The sequence below is a fragment of the Xenopus tropicalis genome, chromosome 3 (assembly GCF_000004195.4).
Source record: "Xenopus tropicalis strain Nigerian chromosome 3, UCB_Xtro_10.0, whole genome shotgun sequence".
Classification (NCBI taxonomy): domain Eukaryota; kingdom Metazoa; phylum Chordata; class Amphibia; order Anura; family Pipidae; genus Xenopus; species Xenopus tropicalis.
Window position 1 is genome coordinate 151,690,917 of NC_030679.2, and position 19,404 is coordinate 151,710,320.

Consider the following 19,404-nt stretch of genomic DNA (forward strand, 5'->3'; position numbering starts at 1 on the left):
TGACTGCTAATATCCTTATCATTTACAGTAGGGGGTACATTATCCCTTATAATCCATGAGTGATACTCAGAGTTCCCTGTATAACTCAGCCTGCAGCCTTGTGCCTTTATATGGGGGGCACAGAACCCCTCAGTGACTGCTAATATCCTTTATCAATTACAGTAGGGGGTACATTATCCCTTATAATACATGAGTGATACTCAGAGTTCCCTGTATAACTCAGCCTGCAGCCTTGTGCCTTTATATGGGGGGCACAGAACCCCTCAGTGACTGCTAATATCCTTATCATTTACAGTAGGGGGTACATGACACACTGACATGTTGCTCTTGCCCCCCCCAGGGTGAATGACAGCATACTGTTTGTGAATGACGTGGATGTGCGCGAGGTTACTCACAGTACCGCGGTGGAGGCTCTGAAGGACGCCGGATCCATCGTGCGTCTGTACGTGATGCGCAGGAAACCAGCGTCTGAGAAAATCATCGAGATCAAACTGATCAAGGGACCCAAAGGTGCTCTTATTGCTGCAGGCTCTTGACATTAAAGGAAAACTAATGTCAAGGTCAGCCGCCATTTTGTGTTGGGCTGTGTGTTCCCTCAGAGATCAGCCGCCATTTTGTGTTGGGCTGTGTGTTCCCTCAGAGATCAGCCGCCATTTTGTGATGGGCTGTGTGTTCCCTCAGAGATCAGCCGCCATTTTGTGATGGGCTGTGTGTTCTCTCAGAGATCAGCCGCCATTTTGCGATGGGCTGTGTGTTCCCTCAGAGATCAGCCGCCATTTTGTGATGGGCTGTGTGTTCCCTCAGAGATTCAGCCGCCATTTTGCGATGGGCTGTGTGTTCCCTCAGAGATCAGCCGCCATTTTGTGATGGGCTGTGTGTTCTCTCAGAGATCAGCCGCCATTTTGCGATGGGCTGTGTGTTCCCTCAGAGATCAGCCGCATTTTTTGCGATGGGCTGTGTGTTCCCTCAGAGATCAGCCGCCATTTTGTGATGGGCTGTGTGTTCCCTCAGAGATCAGCCACCATTTTGTGATGGGCTGTGTGTTCCCTCAGAGATCAGCCGCCATTTTGCGATGGGCTGTGTGTTCCCTCAGAGATCAGCTGACAGGAAGTGATGCAGCTCTAACTGTAAGGGCTCTGGTACACGGGGAGATTAGTCGCCCGCGGCAAAACTCCCTGCTCGCCGGCGACTAATCTCCCCGAGTTGCCATCCCCCTGCCATCCCACCGGCGAACATGTAAGTCGCCGGTGGGATGGCAGACGCGGCGATTTCGGGAAATCGCCGAAAAAGCCTTGCAAGTCTTTTTCGGCGATTTGCGCAAAATCGCGCCGCCGCGTTCTGCCATCCCACCGGCGACTTACATGTTCGCCGGTGGGATGGCAGGGGGATGGCAACTCGGGAGATATAGTCGCCGGCGAGCAGGGAGTTTTGCCGCGGGCGACTAATCTCCCCGTGTACCAGAGCCCTAACAGGAAGTAGTGTGGAAGCAAAAGGCAGAACTCTGCCCATTCATTGGCTGATGGGGCCTAGCATGTATGTGTGCTTGGCCTTGTTTGTGTGCACTGTGACTCTACTGACCCCAGGGGGCGGCCCTTCAACAATGCAGTAAGGGGGGCAATTATTGGTTTTCCTGGCACTGTTCTTATTGGGGGGGTGTTGGATGATACAGGAAGGGGTAATTGTTCATGTTCCCCCCCCCCCCCAGGGCCCTGGGCTTCAGCATCGCGGGGGGAGTGGGCAATCAGCACATCCCGGGGGACAACAGTATTTACGTCACCAAGATCATCGAGGGGGGGGCGGCACACAAGGACCTGCGCCTGCAGATCGGAGACAAGATCCTTGCGGTGAGACCCCCGAGATGCACCCCATTCTTTCTCACACTCCCCTCCCCTACAGATCCCCAAGCCCCGCCCCCCTAGTACTTAGAGCTTGCACTCTATTCCCATGCTCAGGTCAATAACGTGGGGCTGGAGGATGTGATGCACGAGGACGCGGTGGCCGCTCTGAAAAACACCTCCGATATTGTGTATCTCAAGGTGGCCAAACCGACCAACGTCTACCTGAACGACTCCTACGCACCCCCCGACATCACCACCTGTAAGCTCTGTCTCTCGTCTGTCTCTTGTCTGTCTCACTGTCGCTCTGTCTCTTGTCTGTCTCACTGAGCGCTTCTGTCACTCTGTCTCTTGTCTGTCTCACTGAGCGCTTCTGTCACTCTGTCTCTTGTCTGTCTCACTGTCACTCTGTCTCTTGTCTGTCTCACTGTCACTCTGTCTCTTGTCTGTCTCACTGTCACTCTGTCTCTTGTCTGTCTCACTGTCGCTCTGTCTCTTGTCTGTCTCACTGTCGCTCTGTCTCTTGTCTGTCTCACTGAGCGCTTCTGTGCATCTGTCTCTTGTCTGTCTCACTGTCCTGCTGTCCTCTTGTCTGTCTCACTGGCGTTCTGTCACTCTGTCTCTTGTCTGTCTCACTGTCACTCTGTCTCTTGTCTGTCTCACTGAGCGCTTCTGTCACTCTGTCTCTTGTCTGTCTCACTGTCACTCTGTCTCTTGTTCTGTCCTCCTGTCACTCTCTTGTCTCTTGTCTGTCTCAAACCTTTGTTCACTCCTTGTCTCTTTTCTGTCTCATCTGGCGGCTTTGTCACTCTGTCTCTTGTCTGTCTCACCTGTCACTCTGTTCTTGTCTGTCTCACTGAGCGTTCTGTCCACTCTGTCTCTGTCTGTCTCACTGTATCTGTTCACTGAAGCACTTCTGTCACTCTGTCTCTTGTTGTCTGCACTGTCATCTGTCTCTTGTCTGTCTTCCTGTCAGCTACTGTCTCTCTTGCGTCTGTCTCACGTCACTCTGTCTCTTGTCTTGTCTCACTGGTCCCTCTGGTCTCTTGTCTGTCTCACTGTCACTACTCTGTCTCTTGTCTGTCTCACTGTCACTTCTGTTCTTGTCTCTGTCTCAACTGTCACTGCTGTCTCTTGCTGTACTCACTGTCACTCTGTCTCTTGTCTGTCTCTTGTCTGTCTCACTGTCACTCTGTCTCTTGTCTGTCTCACTGTCACTCTGTCTCTTGTCTGTCTCACTGTCACTCTGTCTCTTGTCTGTCTCTTGTCTGTCTCACTGTCACTCTGTCTCTTGTCTGTCTGCACTGTCACTCTGTCTCTGTCTGTCTCACTGTCACTCTGTTCTCTTGGTCTGTCTTAACTGTCACTCTTGTTCTTGTCTGTCTCACTGTCACTCTGTTCTCTTGTCTGTCCTCACTGGAGCGCTTCTTGTCACTCTGTCTCTTCCTTTGAGCACCGCTCTTTTCCCATTAAGAGCACCTTTCTATAATATACTGTTGCCGCTGCAGTGGTGCCGGGGCTACACAGCGGGGTATTTAATATAAACTATAAGTAGGGTTGGTTCTGTAGCAAACGACCTACAGCTGTAACAGTGGCCGGAATGGCTGCCCGGGGGCTACACAGCGGGTATTTATATAAACTATAGTAGGGTTTCTGTAGCAACACGCCAGCTGTACCGGTGGCAGGAATGGCTGCCGCCCGGGGCTACACAGCGGGGTAATTTATATAAACTATAGTAGGGTTTTGGTAGCAACACCAGCAGCTGTATGCGCAGTGCAGGAATGGCTGCCCCGGGACTTCTACAACAGCGGGGGTATTTATATAACTATAGTAGGGTTTCTGTAGCAAACAGCCCCAGCTGTAACAGTCAGGAAAGGCTGCCGGGGCTTACACAGCGGGGTATTTAATATAAACCTATAGTAGGGTTTCTGTAGCACACACCAGCTGTACCGGTGCAGGAATTGTGCCCCCGGGGTCACAGCAGGGGTATTTTAATATAAACTATACGTAGGGTTCTGTAGCAAACACCGCCAGCTGTACAGTGCAGGAATGGCTGCCCCCGGGGGCTACACAGCAGGGTATTTATATAAACTTAGTAGGGTTTCTGTAGCAACACACATAGCTTGTAACCTGCAGGAATGGCTTGCCCCGGGGCTACACAGCGGGGTATTTATATAAACTATAGGTAGGGTTTCTGTAGCTAAACACCCCAGCTGTACCAGTGGCAGGAATGGCTGCCCCCCGGGGCTTACACAGCGGGGTATTTATATATCTATACGTAGGGTTTCTGTAGAAACACGCGCCCAGCTGTACGCGGTGCAGGAATGGCTGCCCGCGGGGCTACACAGCGGGGTTTTATATAAACTATAGTAGGGTTTCTGGTAGCAACACCCAGCTGTACGCAGTGCGGAATGGCTGCCCGGGGCTACCAGCGGGGTATTTATATAAACTATAGTAGGGTTTTTCGTGGTACGCAAACAAGCCCAGCTGTCAGTGAGGAATGGCTTTGCCCCGGGGTACAGAGCGGGGTATTTATATAAACTATAGTAAGGGTTTCTGTAGAACCACGGCAGCTGTACGCAGTGCAGGAATGGCTGCCATCCCGGGCTACATAGCGGGGTATTTATATAACTATAGTAAGGGTTTCTTGTAGCAAACACCCAGCTGTACCGGTGCAGGAATGGCTGCCCCCGGGGCTACACAGCGGGGTATTTATATAAACTATAGTAGGGTTTTCTGGTGCAACACACCCCAGCCTGTACCACGTGCAGGAACGGCTGCCCCCGGGGCTACACAGCGGGGTATTTATATAAATATAGTAGGCGTTTCTGTAGCAAACACCGCCAGCTGTCGGTGCAGGACGGCTGAGCCCCGGGGCTACAACAGCGGGGTAATTTATATAAACATAGTAGGGGTTTCTGTAGCAAACACCCAGCTGTAACCAGTGCAGGAATGGCTGCCCCGGGCTACACAGCGGGTAATTTATATAAACTTAGTAGGTTTTCTGTAGCCAAAACACCCCGGCTGTATCGCGGTGCACGGAATGGCTGCCCCCGGGGCTACACAGCGGGGTAATTTATATAAACTATAGTAGGGTTTCTGTAGGCAAACACCCCAGCTGTACCGTGCAGGAACGGCTGCCCCCGGGCTACACAGGCGGGGTATTTATATAAACTATAGTAGGGTTCTGTAAGGCAAAACACCCAGCTGTACCAGTGACCAGGAACGGCTGCCCCCGGGGCTAACAGCGGGGTATTTATATAAACTATAGGTAAGGGTTTCTGTAGCAACACCCAGCTGTTACCAGTGCAGGAAGGCTGCCCCCGGGCTACACAGGCGGGGTATTCTATATACTTATAAGTAGGGTTTCTGTAGCAAACAACCAGCTGTAACCAGTGCAGGAGAATGGCTTGCCCCCGGGGGCTACAACAGCGGGGTATTTATATAAACTATAGTAGGGTTTCTGTAGCAAACACCCAGCTGTACCAGTGCAGGAACGGCTGCCCCGGGGCCACAGAGCAGGGGTATTTATATAACTATAGGTAGGGTTTCTGTAGGCAAACACCCCAGCTGTACCAGTGCAGGAATGGCTGCCCCCGGGGCTACAGAGCGGGGTATTTATATAAACTATAGTAGGGTTTTCTGGTAGCAAACACGCCAGCTGTACGGTTGCAGATGGGCTGCCCTCCGGGGCTACACAGCGGGGTATTTATTATAAACTATTAGTAGGGTTTCTGTAGCAAAACACCCAGCTGGTACCGGGGCGGAAACGGTGCCCCGGGGTCTACAGAGCGGGGTATTTATATAAACTATAGTCGGGTTTCCTGTAGCAAAACCCCAGCTGTACCAAGTGCAGTTGAATGGCTGCCCCGGGGCTACACCGCGGGGTATTTATATAAACATATGTAAGGGTTCTGTAGCAACACCCCAGCTGTACCAGTGCAGGAATGGCTGCCCCGGGCTACAACAGCGGGGTATTATATACATATAGTAGGGTTTTCTGTTAGCAAACACCCAGCTGTACCAGTGCAGGAATTGGCTGCCCCCGGGGCTACAACAGCGGGGTATTTATATACAACTATAGTAGGGTTTCTGTATGCAAACACCGCAAGCTGTACCGGTGCAAGGAAGGCTGCCCCCGGGCTACAGAGCGGGGTAATTTATATAAACTCATAGTAGGTTTTCTGTAGCAACCACCCAGCTGTACCAGTGCAGGATGGCTGCCCGGGCTACACAGCGGGTATTTATTAACTATAGTGGGTTTCTGTAGCAAACAACCCGCAGCTGTACGGTGCAGGAATGGCTGCCCCGGGCTCACAGCGGGGTATTTATATAACTATAGCTAGGGTTTCTGTAGCAAACACACCAGCTGTAGCCAGTGCAGGAAATGGCTGCCCCGGGGCTACACAGCGGGGTATTTATATAAATAATAGTGGGTTTCGTAGCAAACACCCCAGCTGTACCGTGCAGGAAGGCTGCCGACCCCGGGGCTACACAGGGTATTTATATAAACTTAGTAGGGTTTTCTGTAGCAAACTAACCCAGCTGTACACGTGCAGGAAACGGGCTGCCCCGGGGCTACACAGCGGGGTATTTAATATAAATATAGTAGGGTTTCTGTAACAAACCCGCCAGCTGTACGCGTGCGGACGGGCTGCCCCCCGGGCTACACAGGCGGTAATTTATATAAACTATAAGTAGGGGTTTCTGTAGTCAACACCCAGCTGTACGCAGTGCAGGAAAATGGCTTGCCCCCGGGGCTACACCGCCCCGGCGCACTCTCTCTACTCTCACAACTCATCAGCTCACGCGCGTTTCTGTAGCAACACACCACCGCTCGCTCACAGTGCAGGAAATGGCTTGCCCCCGGGCTACACAGCGGGGGTATTTATTAGAAACTATGTAGGGTTCTGTAGCAACACCCCAGCTGTACCAGTGCAGGATGGCTGCCCCGGGGCTACACAGCGGGGTATTTATATAACTATAGTAGGGTTTCTGTAGCAAACACCCGCGTTAACCGGTGCAGGAATCGGCTGCCCGGGCTACAACAGCGGGGTATTTATATACTATAGTAGGGTTTCTGTAGCAAACACCCAGCTTGTACCGTGCAGGAATGGCTGCCCCGGGCTAACACAACGCGGGGTATTTATATAAACTTAGTAGGGGTTTTCTGTAGCAAACACCCCAGCTGTACCAGTGCAGGAATGGGCGCCCCGGGGCTACACAGGCCGGGGTTATTTATATAAACTACTAGTAGGGTTTCTGTAGCAACACCCAGCTGTACCAGTGGATAGGTCGCCCGGGGCTCACAGCGGGGTATTTATATAAACTATAGTAGGTGTTTCTGTAGCAAAAACACACCGCGCTGTAACCAGTGCAGGAATGGCTGCCCGGCTACACAGCGGGGTATTTATATAATATAGTAGGGTTTTCTGTAGCAACCCCAGCTGTACGCAGTGGCGATGGCTGCCCCGGGGCTACCGCGGGTTATTTATATAAACTATAGTAGGGTTCTGGTAGCAAAACCCAGTTGTACCAGTGCAGGAATACGCTGCCCCGGGCTACACAGCGGGGTTATATAACTATAGTTAGGGTTTTCTGTAGCAAACACCCAGTTAACACCAGTGCAAGGAATGGGCTGCCCCCGGGGCTACACAGCGGGGTATTTATATAAACTTAGTAGGGTTTCTGTAGCAAATACCCCAGTTACCACCAGTTGCAGGGCAATAGTACATAATATTGTAATTACTTTGATGCTTTCATTTTTTTGGTGTTACTGTTCCTTTTAGTTTGGCTCCGCCCACCTACCCCTTCTATATATGAATGTATCTGCATCTTCCCCCCCCTCACAAACTCTCTGCAGTTTAATTGCCCCCTAGCTTGTCACTCCAGATATAATTTTTTCCCATTATTTGCCCCCAGCCTACTCCCAGCAGTTGGACAGTGACCTGTGCCACCCCAGTTACCTGGGCCCTGATTATGGCACCGATAATGCCGCCCACGTCCCCCGGCGGTACTCCATCCAAGGAGCTGCCTGGGGAAGAGGAGGTTTTCCAGGTGAGTGACAGGGGCAGACAATGGCTGGGGGGTGGGACTGGGGCAACTAAGGCCGGGGGTTGACACTGTTGCTGGTTCTGACAGGGACTCGCAGAATTGTGATACATCGCGGCTCTACCGGCCTGGGGTTTAATATCGTTGGGGGGGAAGACGGAGAAGGGATCTTTATTTCATTTATTCTGGCCGGGGGCCCCGCCGACCTGAGTGGCGCCCTGAGAAAGGGAGACCAGATCATGTCTGTAAGTAACAAAACCTCTAGTGCCCCCGCCTCCCCCCAGTACTGCCCCTCCAGTACTGCCCTCCCACCTCCCCATAGTATGGCCCCTGCCTCCCCGCAGTACTGCCCTCCCACCTCCCCATAGTACTACTGCTCCCCTCCTCCCCAGTAACTGGCCCCTCCTCTCCCCAGTACTGCCCCTCCTCCCCCAGTAGCTGGCCCTCCCTCCCGCCAGTTACTGCTCCCGCCTCCCCCAGTCTGCCCTCCACCTCCCAGTACTGCCCTCTGCCACCTCCCCCAGTACTGCCCCCTATCCCAGTACTGTCGCCTCCTCCCCAGTATGCCCCTGCTCCCCCCAGTACTGGCCCCCTGCTTCCCCTAGTACTGCCACATCCAGTACTGCCACCTCCCAGGTACTGCCTCCTCTCCAGTACTGGCCCTCCTCCCCAGTACTGACCCCGCCTCCAGTCTGCCCCCTCTCCCCCAGTATGCCGCCCTCCTCCCCAGTATGCTCTCCTTCCGCCAGTACTGCCCCGCCTTCCCTCAGTACTGCCCCATCCCTCAGTACTTCTGCCCCCACTCCCCAGTACTGCCCACGCCTCCCCCCAGTACTGCCTCTGCTCCCCCAAAGATATAAAAAGATGAAAATAGACTGCAAAAAAAAAACACATAAGCCAAATAGATATAAAGATAAGCCACCACTAGAGAGATATAAATTACTGCTGCACCCGGTATGGGGGCTGGAAATCTGAGGACGCTACACCAAAACAATAGAACAGGAACAAGATATGCATAGAGAAGACGGGAACTACACGACAGTGACATCACATAAGAGAATACAACCAGAAGTAAGTAGTCTCTGACTGTTTGGAGAATAATATATATATACATATATTATATATAGGAAGGATTTATATATTCTCCAATAAAAAAAAAATACCGGAAGAATCAGAGAGGGGCAAAAATATAGACTGCAAGAGAGACGAGGGCAAGATATATCATTATTGTGGGGCAGAGACGATATAGGAGAAAGATAGAGTTGGATAACGGAAAACTGCGTATCATCCCGGCAAATAAAAATAATAGATCATATAGATAGAAACCACATAGATATAATGAACTGAGAGACCAGCGACAGAGAAAGGGAAGAGAATAGATGTTTAGGAATTATATAGATAGATATAGAGATTTGGGTTAATAAATGCCAAATTAAAAAACACTTACCCAATCAGCATGGTTGGTTTCAAGGTTGGGGCAGACACAGGATCCAGTTATGGCCTCAGGATTCAGCAAATGCCGCCATTTTGTAGCTGGATTCACATTCTGCTCAGTCAAAGTTCCTGGCCCAATCAGATCCGACACATTGAAATCATGTGACAATACACATTAAATAAACCCAATAGGGGCTGTTCTGGCCCCAATATAGGGGTAATTATATCTTAGTTGGGATCAAGTACAGGTCTGTTTTTATATACAGAGAAAAGGGAATCATTTAACAATGAACATAAACCCAATAGGGCTGTTCTGCCCCAATAAGGGGTAATTATTCTTAGTTGGGATCAAGTTACAGGTACTGTTTTATTATTACAGAGAAAAGGGAATCATTTAACCATGAAATAAACCAATAGGGCTGTTCTGCCCCCATAAGGGGTAATTATATCTTAGTTGGGATCAAGTACAGGTACTGTTTTATTATTACAGAGAAAAGGGGAATCATTTAACCATGAAATAAACCCAATAGGGCTGTCTGCCCCAATAAGGGTAATTATATCTTAGTTGGGATCAAGTACAGGTACTGTTTTATTATTTACAGAGAAAAGGGAATCATTTAACCATTAAATAAACCCAATAGGGCTGTTCTGCCCCATAAGGGTAATTATATCTTAGTTGGGATCAAGTACAGGTACTGTTTTATTATTACAGAGAAAGGGAATCATTTAACCATGAAATAAACCCATAGGGCTGTTCTGCCCAATAAGGGGTAATTATATCTAGTTGGGATCAAGTACAGGTACTGTTTTATTATTACAGAGAAAAGGGAATCATTTAACCATAAATAAACCCATAGGGCTGTTCTGCCCCAATAAGGGGGTAATTATATCTTAGTTGGGATCAAGTACAAGGTACTGTTTTATTATTACAGAGAAAAGGGAATCATTAACCATAAATAAACCCAATAGGGCTGTTCTTGCCCCAATAAGGGGTAATTATATCTTAGTTGGGATCAAGGTACGGTACTGTTTTATTATTACAGAGAAAGGGATCATTTAACCATGAAAATAAACCCAATAGGGCTTGTTCTGCCGCCAATAAGGGGAATTATATCTTAGTTGGGGATCAAGTAGGTATGTTTTATATTACAGAGAAAAGGGAATCATTTAACCATTAATAAACCCAATAGGGCTGTTTGCCCAATAAGGGGTAATTATTCTTAGTTGGGATCAAAGTACAGGTACTGTTTTATTATTACAGAGAAAGGGTACTCATTTAACCATTAAATAAACCCAATAGGGCTGTTCTGCCCCAATAAGGGGTAATTATATCTTAGTTGGGATCAAGTACAGGTACTGTTTTATTATTACAGAGAAAAGGGAATCAATTTTAAAAATCTGAATTATTTGATTAAAATGGAGTCTATGGGAGGCAGGCTTTCCGTAATTCGGAGCTTTGTGGATAACGGGTTTCCGGATAACAGTTCCTATACCTGTACTAAAAAATAGACAGACAGATAGATAGATACCCATCTTTATTTTTTATGTTTTTAGGGACTTGTACAATTTTTTTAGGGCTCGTTTATGCTCACAAGAGCAATTTGCACCACAATCTGCACGGTGACAGCAGGGGGCGTAAATGAGCCCTTTTATTATGTTATTTATTATGCTTATGTAGGGGTTTACCAAAAATGGGCCCTTAGGACAGACACCCCTAGACTAGGCCACTGGTTGGTGCTAGTAAACAGGGACAATGGGATGACTGGGTTCTACATAGTTAACAGGGAGTATACCTGTAGTTCGGGTTATGGCCACTGGGTGGTGCATAGGCCCATATAAAGGGTTGCAGCCATGTGCTGAGGGCTTTCTTGAGCCAGCTTAAGCCTGGGTAGTATAGCTACCTGGGCCTAGTTACTAGATAGTAGTTTCTTGTGATAGGACATTCTAGGAGTGTCATGTAGGACACCAAGCTAGAATGGGCGGATATTGCCCCTCCAGGAGTGGTAGTGGGGTTAAGACCCCCCAGCATTACATCTGCTGGAGTGCAGGGCATTAAGTGGCTAGGTAGGTGGAATCAGTCCCCGCTAGTCCAGGAGGCCGGATCTGAGGGTGCCATACGCTAGTACCGGTGTGGGTCCTTGTGGTGTAACTCCTAGCATGAGTACTGAGAACTCCATAAGGGAGGGTCTCACCGATAGTACCGGGGATAGCACCTAGATGGGAGCACATTGGGAAACCCGTGAGTACCAACAGGAAAAGGTTCTCAATGAGAAGTAAGGAGATATGCCCTGCCATGTGTATAAATGATATGCTGCTCCTGGAGAGGTCTCTGCCTGAATAAACCATAGCATTCATTTCATATACAACTGTGTCTGCTGTGAGTATCTACTAGCCCAGAGGCCCACTACTACGCTGGTAAGGAATAACTCAAAGAGTGAGTACAGCACACCGGGAGTACGTGGGTCCCAGGGGCATAGCATCCTGATCGTTTCCCAGGGGGTGGATTACAGTTCCACAACACCATCCCAGGGTGGAGGCACGCCATTAAGGGGAGAAATCCCTGTAAACCCCCATAGTAAGCGGGGGCTCAGCACTCCTGTAGCGCCAAAGTATCGTGCTCCAACGGGTAGTGCCACAGAATCTGCAGAAGTGGGCTACACTTACACAAAGTCCAATGTGACAGAAAGTGGATCAGGTAATGGCTTGGGAGCCGACATGTCTATTTGGGTACAGAGAGCGCCTCCCTGTTGTACGTTTATTTATAAAGTGCTGAGTGAGCGTCACAGAGCCAGAACCGACCCGACTGCAATTGGGCTCCGGTATCACAGGACGGCCATGTTTTGTCCCCAGAGTACAGCAGGTTTGAAGCCAAAATTCACGATCTACGGGAGCAGCTGATGAACAGCAGTCTGGGCTCTGGGAGCGCCTCCCTGCACAACGCCAATGGGGCAAAGAGGGGCTTCTACATCAGGTGAGACTGTTACCAACTCAGAGAGGGGCAAGAGGGAGGGGTGTGGTGGTCAGGAGGTTGGTCAGGTGGTGGATCAGGAGGTTGGTCAGGAGGTGGGTCAGGTTGGTCAGGAGGTGGGTCAGGAGGTGGGTCAGTAGGTGGTTCAGGAGGTGGGTCAGGACGTGGGTCAGCTTGGTCAGGAGGTGGGTCGGGTTGGTCATGTCGTGGGTCAGATCAGGAGGTGGGTCGGGTTGGTCAGAAGGTTGGTCAGGAGGTGGGTCAGGACGTGGGTCAGGTTGGTCAGGACGTGGGTCGGGTTGGTCAGGACGTGGGTCGGGTTGGTCGGGAAGTGGGTCAGGTTGGTCGGGAGGTGGGTCAGGTTGGTCGGGAGGTGGGTCGGGTTGGTCAGGAGGTGGGTCGGGTTGGTCGGGACGTGGGTCGGGTTGGTCGGGAGGTGGGTCAGGTTGGTCGGGAGGTGGGTCAGGTTGGTCGGGAGGTGGGTCAGGTTGGTCGGGAGGTGGGTCAGGTTGTTCGGGAGGTGGGTCAGGTTGGTCGGGAGGTGGGTCAGGTTGGTCGGGAGGTGGGTCACGTTGGTCAGGAGGTGGGGTCAGGTTGGTCAGGAGGTGGGATTAAATGTCAGATGGGACGGGTGAGTTACAAAAGAGAGTGTCAAGAGTTGGGAGGGGTGCTAATAGGTCAAACAGGGCGTTTAGATGTCAGAAGGGGGGATTATGTGTCAGATGGGAGGGTTGTGTTGGTCAGCCAGAGGGGTGAGTGGTGGTACAAGTGGATGTGCAGTAAGTCAAGGTTCTCACCCAGTCATAGATGCATATTTTAATCCCCCATTACCTTGGTGGTCTTCCTATCTCTACCTTCCCGTCAATGTGCCACTGATAGATCTGGGCCTCGGTTCCCCTTATTTTATTGCACTTTTTTTCTTCCTCTGCCATTTTCCTAACCGGTCCAATCCCCACGGGGCTCTTGCAGGGCACTTTTTGACTACGACAAGACCCGGGACTGCGGCTTCCTGAGCCAGGCTCTCAGCTTCAAGTTCGGGGACATCCTCCACGTCATCGACGCGACAGATGAAGAGTGGTGGCAAGCCCGTCGCGTTCTGCCCGAGGGCGAGGAGATTGGATTCATCCCTAGCAAAAGGAGGTGGGTTGAACAGAACCAGGTAGATGTCAGCTCCGATCTAGTACAGGCCAGAACAGCCCCAGATTAGTGAACAGTAATGCCTCTAGGTCATTGGAACTAATGAGGAGACCTCAACAGAACTTAGTTCAGGTGGATAGGGGGCCTCACCAGAATGTCTTCTACAGCCAACCATTCCAGCTTTATTCCCCTCATAGAAACCCAATGACCAAAGTTGTCCAACTCATTTCAGTACTAACTGGACCTGCAGAGCATAACCCAAGATCTCCAACATTGGCCAAAAACTCAACAGTTGCCCTCACCTCCCAAACCTTGACACTAGTTGACTGTTCAGCTTATTAAACCCTGTTAGTGGTACAAGAGAACTCTGTGCTGCCCTTCTGTGTGTCCCTTACACCCATTTCTGTCTTCCAACGCTGTAGGGTTGAGAGGAGAGAATGGTCTCGACTGAAGGTAAAGGTGAGATGTTGTGTTATGTTGTGCTAGTTTGTGTCAATGTAGTTGCCAGTGTTGGGTGTGTGCGGGGGCTGTTGCACAGACACCGGGGGCTTCTCTTTATATAGGATGTTCTGGGCTAATTGGGGTTCCATGTAGAAGGTTTGTGTTGAACACGCTCCCTTTTGGGTTGGGTTCCATGTAGAAGGTTTGTGTTGAACACGCTCCCTGTTGGGTTGGGTTCCATGTAGAAGGTTTGTGTTGAACACGCTCCCTGTTGGGTTGGGTTCCATGTAGAAGGTTTGCGTTGAACACGCTCCCTGTTGGGTTGGGTTCCATATAGAAGGTTTACGTTGCACACGCTCCCTGTTGGGTTAGGTTCCATGTAGAAGGATTGCGTTGAACACGCTCCCTGTTGGGTTGGGTTCCATGTAGAAGGTTTGCGTTGAACACGCTCCCTGTTGGGTTGGGTTCCATGTAGAAGGTTTGCGTTGAACACGCTCCCTGTTGGGTTGGGTTCCATGTAGAAGGTTTGCGTTGAACACGCTCCCTGTTGGGTTGGGTTCCATGTAGAAGGTTTGCGTTGAACACGCTCCCTGTTGGGTTGGGTTCCATGTAGAAGGTTTGCGTTGAACACGCTCCCTGTTGGGTTGGGTTCCATGTAGAAGGTTTGCGTTGAACACGCTCCCTGTTGGGTTGGGTTACATGTAGAAGGTTTGCGTTGAACACGCTCCCTGTTGGGTTGGGTTCCATGTAGAAGGTTTGCGTTGAACACGCTCCCTGTTGGGTTGGGTTACATGTAGAAGGTTTGCGTTGAACACGCTCCCTGTTTGGTTGGGTTCCATGTAGAAGGTTTGTGTTGAACACGCTCCCTGCCTATTGTTTCCATTTAGGAACATCTGCTCTGTGTTTCTAACTTGGCGCAGAAAGTTTCTTTGTGGGGGGGGGATAAGGTATTTCATTCAATTAACCGCCACCTCTACATTCCTGTGTAATGAATTCTTCCTTCTCTGTAAACCTGAGACACTGGCACTGGAAAGGGTTTGTTTATACAGATCCCTTTCTTTTTATCTAAAAAATGAGTGAAGGTAAAAGCAAAACATTTGAAAATTAAAACAATAAGCAGAAAGCATTTCAACACAAGCCCCTGTTTAATTTGCTTGGTTTTTGTTGTCCTTTAAACCGGTACGACGAGGCCTCCCTTATGCGAATGTCAATATTATGCAACTGTCACTTTAATGTCTGTCTCTTCCCGCAGTTCTCTCTGCATGCATGGTGCCGCCTGTCTGTCTTTCTGTCTCTGTTATATCTGTCTGTCTCTTTCATTCTCTTTCCTTTCCTCTCTCTGTATTTTCCTTTCTTGCTGCCCAGGACCGAAGCTCAGGAGGGTCTCAGAGTAGGTATTCTCTGCTGCTCTCTCGCCTTGCCCACTTACCTGCCTTGGGAACATGGGTCCTTCTGTGCATCCCCCCCCGGCCCAAATGCAGCTGGACTGCTGGGATACCAGTACTTGGTGGGAACTGTGTCTGTATCTATGGAAAGGGAGACTGACGGAGCCCAAGGAGTTCCCACATTTCTCCCAGTAGGCACTTGGGGTATAATGCCATTGACTTGCTGTTGGGTTGCCCAACGCCCAACTGCAAATTGGAGATGGAGTTATTTCTATAGTAGTAATGTGTGTTAGTTGGGGATTCTTTGGATTCCATGAGCCAATAAGGTCTCTTCGTTGTGTCTCTCTTTGCCAACCTGCCCTAGAACCTACAGGTGGAACCTTGTTGTTAACTAATATAAATATGGAAGTTCCAGCCAACATCCCACCAGTCTGGCTTTGCCTGAGACTCCGCTAGATCCTTAGGGTTTTGTTGCAGATGATATTTTTGTGGTCCATTCCACCAGTCGGGGGTAGGAGGACTCTAAACTCTGGAATTGGTGATCTTGGTTCCTCTTCCTGCAGTTGTTCCCATATCACAGTTTGCCGATGTCGTACTTGCCCATATAAGCCCTTATTGTCCTCTCCTTGTGCCAAATTAAAGCAATGGCCTTACTGGGCGTATTTTGCAGTTGGGGGAGTAGAGAAGTAACTGTCTGTATCCCTAACTGGGAGACATCTATGGGCTTCGATACAGCATCAGATATGGTGGCGAGCCATCTATTCGAGTTGCCTTAATTACATTAACATATGGGTTTTGCTTAATGACCCTTTCCAAGACAGATAGTCATTGTTGGGGTTTCATATTCTATAAAAGATGAGGCATTATGTACATGGATATGATTCCTCTTGAGTAGCAGTTGGGCTTGGGTCATCTTCTTGGGATCATCTTCTTGGATCATCTTCTTGGGATCATCTTCTTGGGTCATCTTCTTGGGATCATCTTCTTGGATCATCTTCTTGGGATCATCTTCTTGGGACATCTTCTTGGATCATCTTCTTGGGTCATCTTCTTGGGTCATCTTCTTGGGATCATCTTCTTGGCACATCTTCTTGGATCATCTTCTTGGGGTTATCTTCTTGGGATCATCTTCTTGGGTCATCTTCTTGGGATCATCTTCTTGGGTCATCTTCTTTGTCATCTTCTTGGGACATCGATGCATGGATTGCCAGTGTACAATAATGAGTGTATGATCCCTTTGGCCAAAGTCACCATAACTGATATTCAACATTAGAGTTAGTGGAGCATCACGCAGTGAAAGCCTAATAGAGTTACTGGCCCAAACATGCTGGGTTCCAGTTCTAGATGATAGACCACTGTTGCCGACTCAGACATCTGGTCACACAAGAATGAATGGTAGGACGGGGTTCTTGCACAGTGAGGGATGAACCCCAATAACCGTAGCGGAGCCCCAGGTTAATTCTAAGTCGATTGCTTAGTATGAAGGTAAAAGGAACCTGGAGGCCAGTGGTAGCTCAGCTCTCTGAGTAATGGGACATCCCTACTGCCCCGTGCAAGAATGATCTTCTTACCCCCAGTTGTCTTGGTGTTGGGCTCTTTGATGTTCTTCATCAAATGAAAACACTAAGTAACAATATTGTGGGAACAGTTCAGCCAATCGCTTTCCATTTCGATGACAGTTATTATGGATTATTGGTATCTCAGCAGCCTGTCTGTATTTCTTACAGGGCCATCTTGGTGCCCCCCTACTGTCCCACTGATCCCCCAATGTCATCATTGCCTCTCATGTCTTGCCACTCCTGTACCCAGCTCTCTTACTGGTACCATCTCTACTGCCCCAAACATTCAGCCTTTTGTCTTGACCATCTCCTCCATTATTCTTTGCCCCTCCCACATTCACCTCTCCCATCCCCCCATGTCTCCTCTTGATTACTTTCTGCCCTCGGTTCCTATTTTTGTTCTGCCCAAACGTCTCTTCCTTGCCCATCACTACCTTCAAACCATTTTATCTGACTTACCCCTCTTGGCTCTCTTTCTGCCCCGACTCTCTAACAGCTGTTACTTTTCCATAGGTCGAGAGGAGACCGTGCTGAGCTACGAGGTTGTTGTCCACATGGAAGGTATCTATCCCTTTATTGGCCCGTCTGTGTATGTAATGGTGGCCATTGGTATCCCCCCTATGAAGAGGACATGCCCCCCACAAGAGACATACCCATAGTGCCCTACCAAGGCACAGGCCACTGTAGCCATCGCTTATAGTATCTCTATGGAGCTTCCTTGCAGAGCCGTCAGTGGCCAAGAGCTTCTGTCTTGGACAATTTAAGTTCTACCTTCTCCCCAGTAGAACCTCAACCAAAGTTCTCTGTTACCCTCATTGTCTAGAACAGCGGTTCTCAACCTGTGGTAAAAACACATATTTCTGATGGCCTTAGGAATAATTTTATGGTTGGGGGTCACCACAACACGAGGAACTGTATTAAAGGGTCGCGGCATTAGGAAGGTTGAGAACCACTGCTCTAGAACCCACCAAAAGACTTGCATCTCATCTGGCCTGGTTATAGTTTGAACCCATTTCCCAGCTGTGCTAAACCTCTTCTGCCCTCACGTTCCAGGCTCTGACCCTAAATGTATTGTTATTTGTGTAACTAATTGCCCCTCTCTCTGTCCTCCCCAGTGCATTACGCTCGCCCCATTATTATCCTGGGTCCAGGGAAGGACAGGGTTAACGATGATCTTCTCTCTGAATTCCCTGATAAGTTTGGTTCCTGTGTCCCACGTACGTATCTCTAGCGCCGCCGCCCCTCTGGCCACTTGGGAAACTACAGTTATTGTACATACGGATTGGGGGGTCTATCATGTGACTTGTGGGGTTACACCAACAGTCATTGTGTCACACTGGGGTAACTGCTATGTGTCACACTGGGGGTAACTGCTATGTGTCACACTGGGGGTAACTGCTACGTGTCACACTGGGGGTAACTGCTATGTGTCACACTGGGGGTAACTGCTATGTGTCACACTGGGGGTAACTGCTATGTGTCACACTGGGGGTAACTGCTATGTGTCACACTGGGGGTAACTGCTATGTGTCACACTGGGGGTAACTGCTATGTGTCACACTGGGGGTAACTGCTACGTGTCACACTGGGGGTAACTGCTACGTGTCACACTGGGGGTAACTGCTATGTGTCACACTGGGGGTAACTGCTATGTGTCACACTGGGGGTAACTGCTATGTGTCACACTGGGGGTAACTGCTATGTGTCACACTGGGGTAACTGCTACGTGTCACACTGGGGGTAACTGCTATGTGTCACACTGGGGGTAACTGCTATGTGTCACACTGGGGGTAACTGCTATGTGTCACACTGGGGGTAACTGCTATGTGTCACACTGGGGGTAACTGCTATGTGTCACACTGGGGGTAACTGCTATGTGTCACACTGGGGGTAACTGCTATGTGTCACACTGGGGGTAACTGGATGGGGGCCATGGGGTAGCACTGGGCATGTGTAAATAATTACCCCCTTGTTGCCCCACAGACACGACTCGCCCCAAGAGAGATTACGAAGTGGACGGGCGAGATTATCACTTTGTATCTTCTCGGGAGAAAATGGAAAAGGACATTCAGAGCCACAAGTTCATCGAGGCGGGGCAGTACAACGGGCACCTGTATGGCACCAGCGTGCAGAGCGTCCGGGAGGTGGCAGAGCAGGTAAGTGCCCCGCCCACAGCCCTATGGCTCCTCCTTCTGTTATTACTCCTCCTTTCTCCCAGATCCCTATGGCTCCTCCTTCTGTTATTGCTCCTCCTCCCTCCCAGATCCCTTCTATTCCTCCTTCTGTTAACCCTTCCTCCCAGAACCCTATGGCTCCTCCTTCTATTAACCCTTCCTCTCAGAGCCCTATGGCTCCTCCTTCTATTAACCCTTCCTCTCAGAGCCCTACTGATCCTTTTTATATTAACCCTTTCTTGCAGAGCCCTTACTTAGTCTCCAGTTAACCCTTCCCTTCCTGGAGCTTTGTGGCTCCTCCTCTCATTAACCCCTCCTCACTGTCAGTCCTAACTAGTTCTGTTAACCTTTCCTTTTCCATAACCCTCTAGTCCTATTTATCTTAACCCCTCCCCTTCTAGTTTGGTTAACTTTTCCCTT

The 19,404-nt window shown here is 49.7% G+C and overlaps 1 protein-coding gene across 1 annotated transcript in view; it reads left to right on the top strand.

The window, feature by feature from the left end:
• dlg4 (discs, large homolog 4) overlaps positions 1-19,404 on the top strand; it is a 59,476-nt gene that overhangs the window by 39,516 nt on the left and 556 nt on the right. Inside the window, 13 exon segments of the mRNA XM_031898389.1 lie at positions 341-511; positions 1,709-1,844; positions 1,953-2,097; positions 7,758-7,854; positions 7,856-7,896; positions 7,977-8,183; positions 12,099-12,291; positions 13,258-13,428; positions 13,848-13,884; positions 15,232-15,256; positions 17,324-17,371; positions 17,926-18,027; positions 18,794-18,966. Of these exon segments, the coding sequence (XP_031754249.1) occupies positions 341-511; positions 1,709-1,844; positions 1,953-2,097; positions 7,758-7,854; positions 7,856-7,896; positions 7,977-8,183; positions 12,099-12,291; positions 13,258-13,428; positions 13,848-13,884; positions 15,232-15,256; positions 17,324-17,371; positions 17,926-18,027; positions 18,794-18,966 (1,546 nt within the window).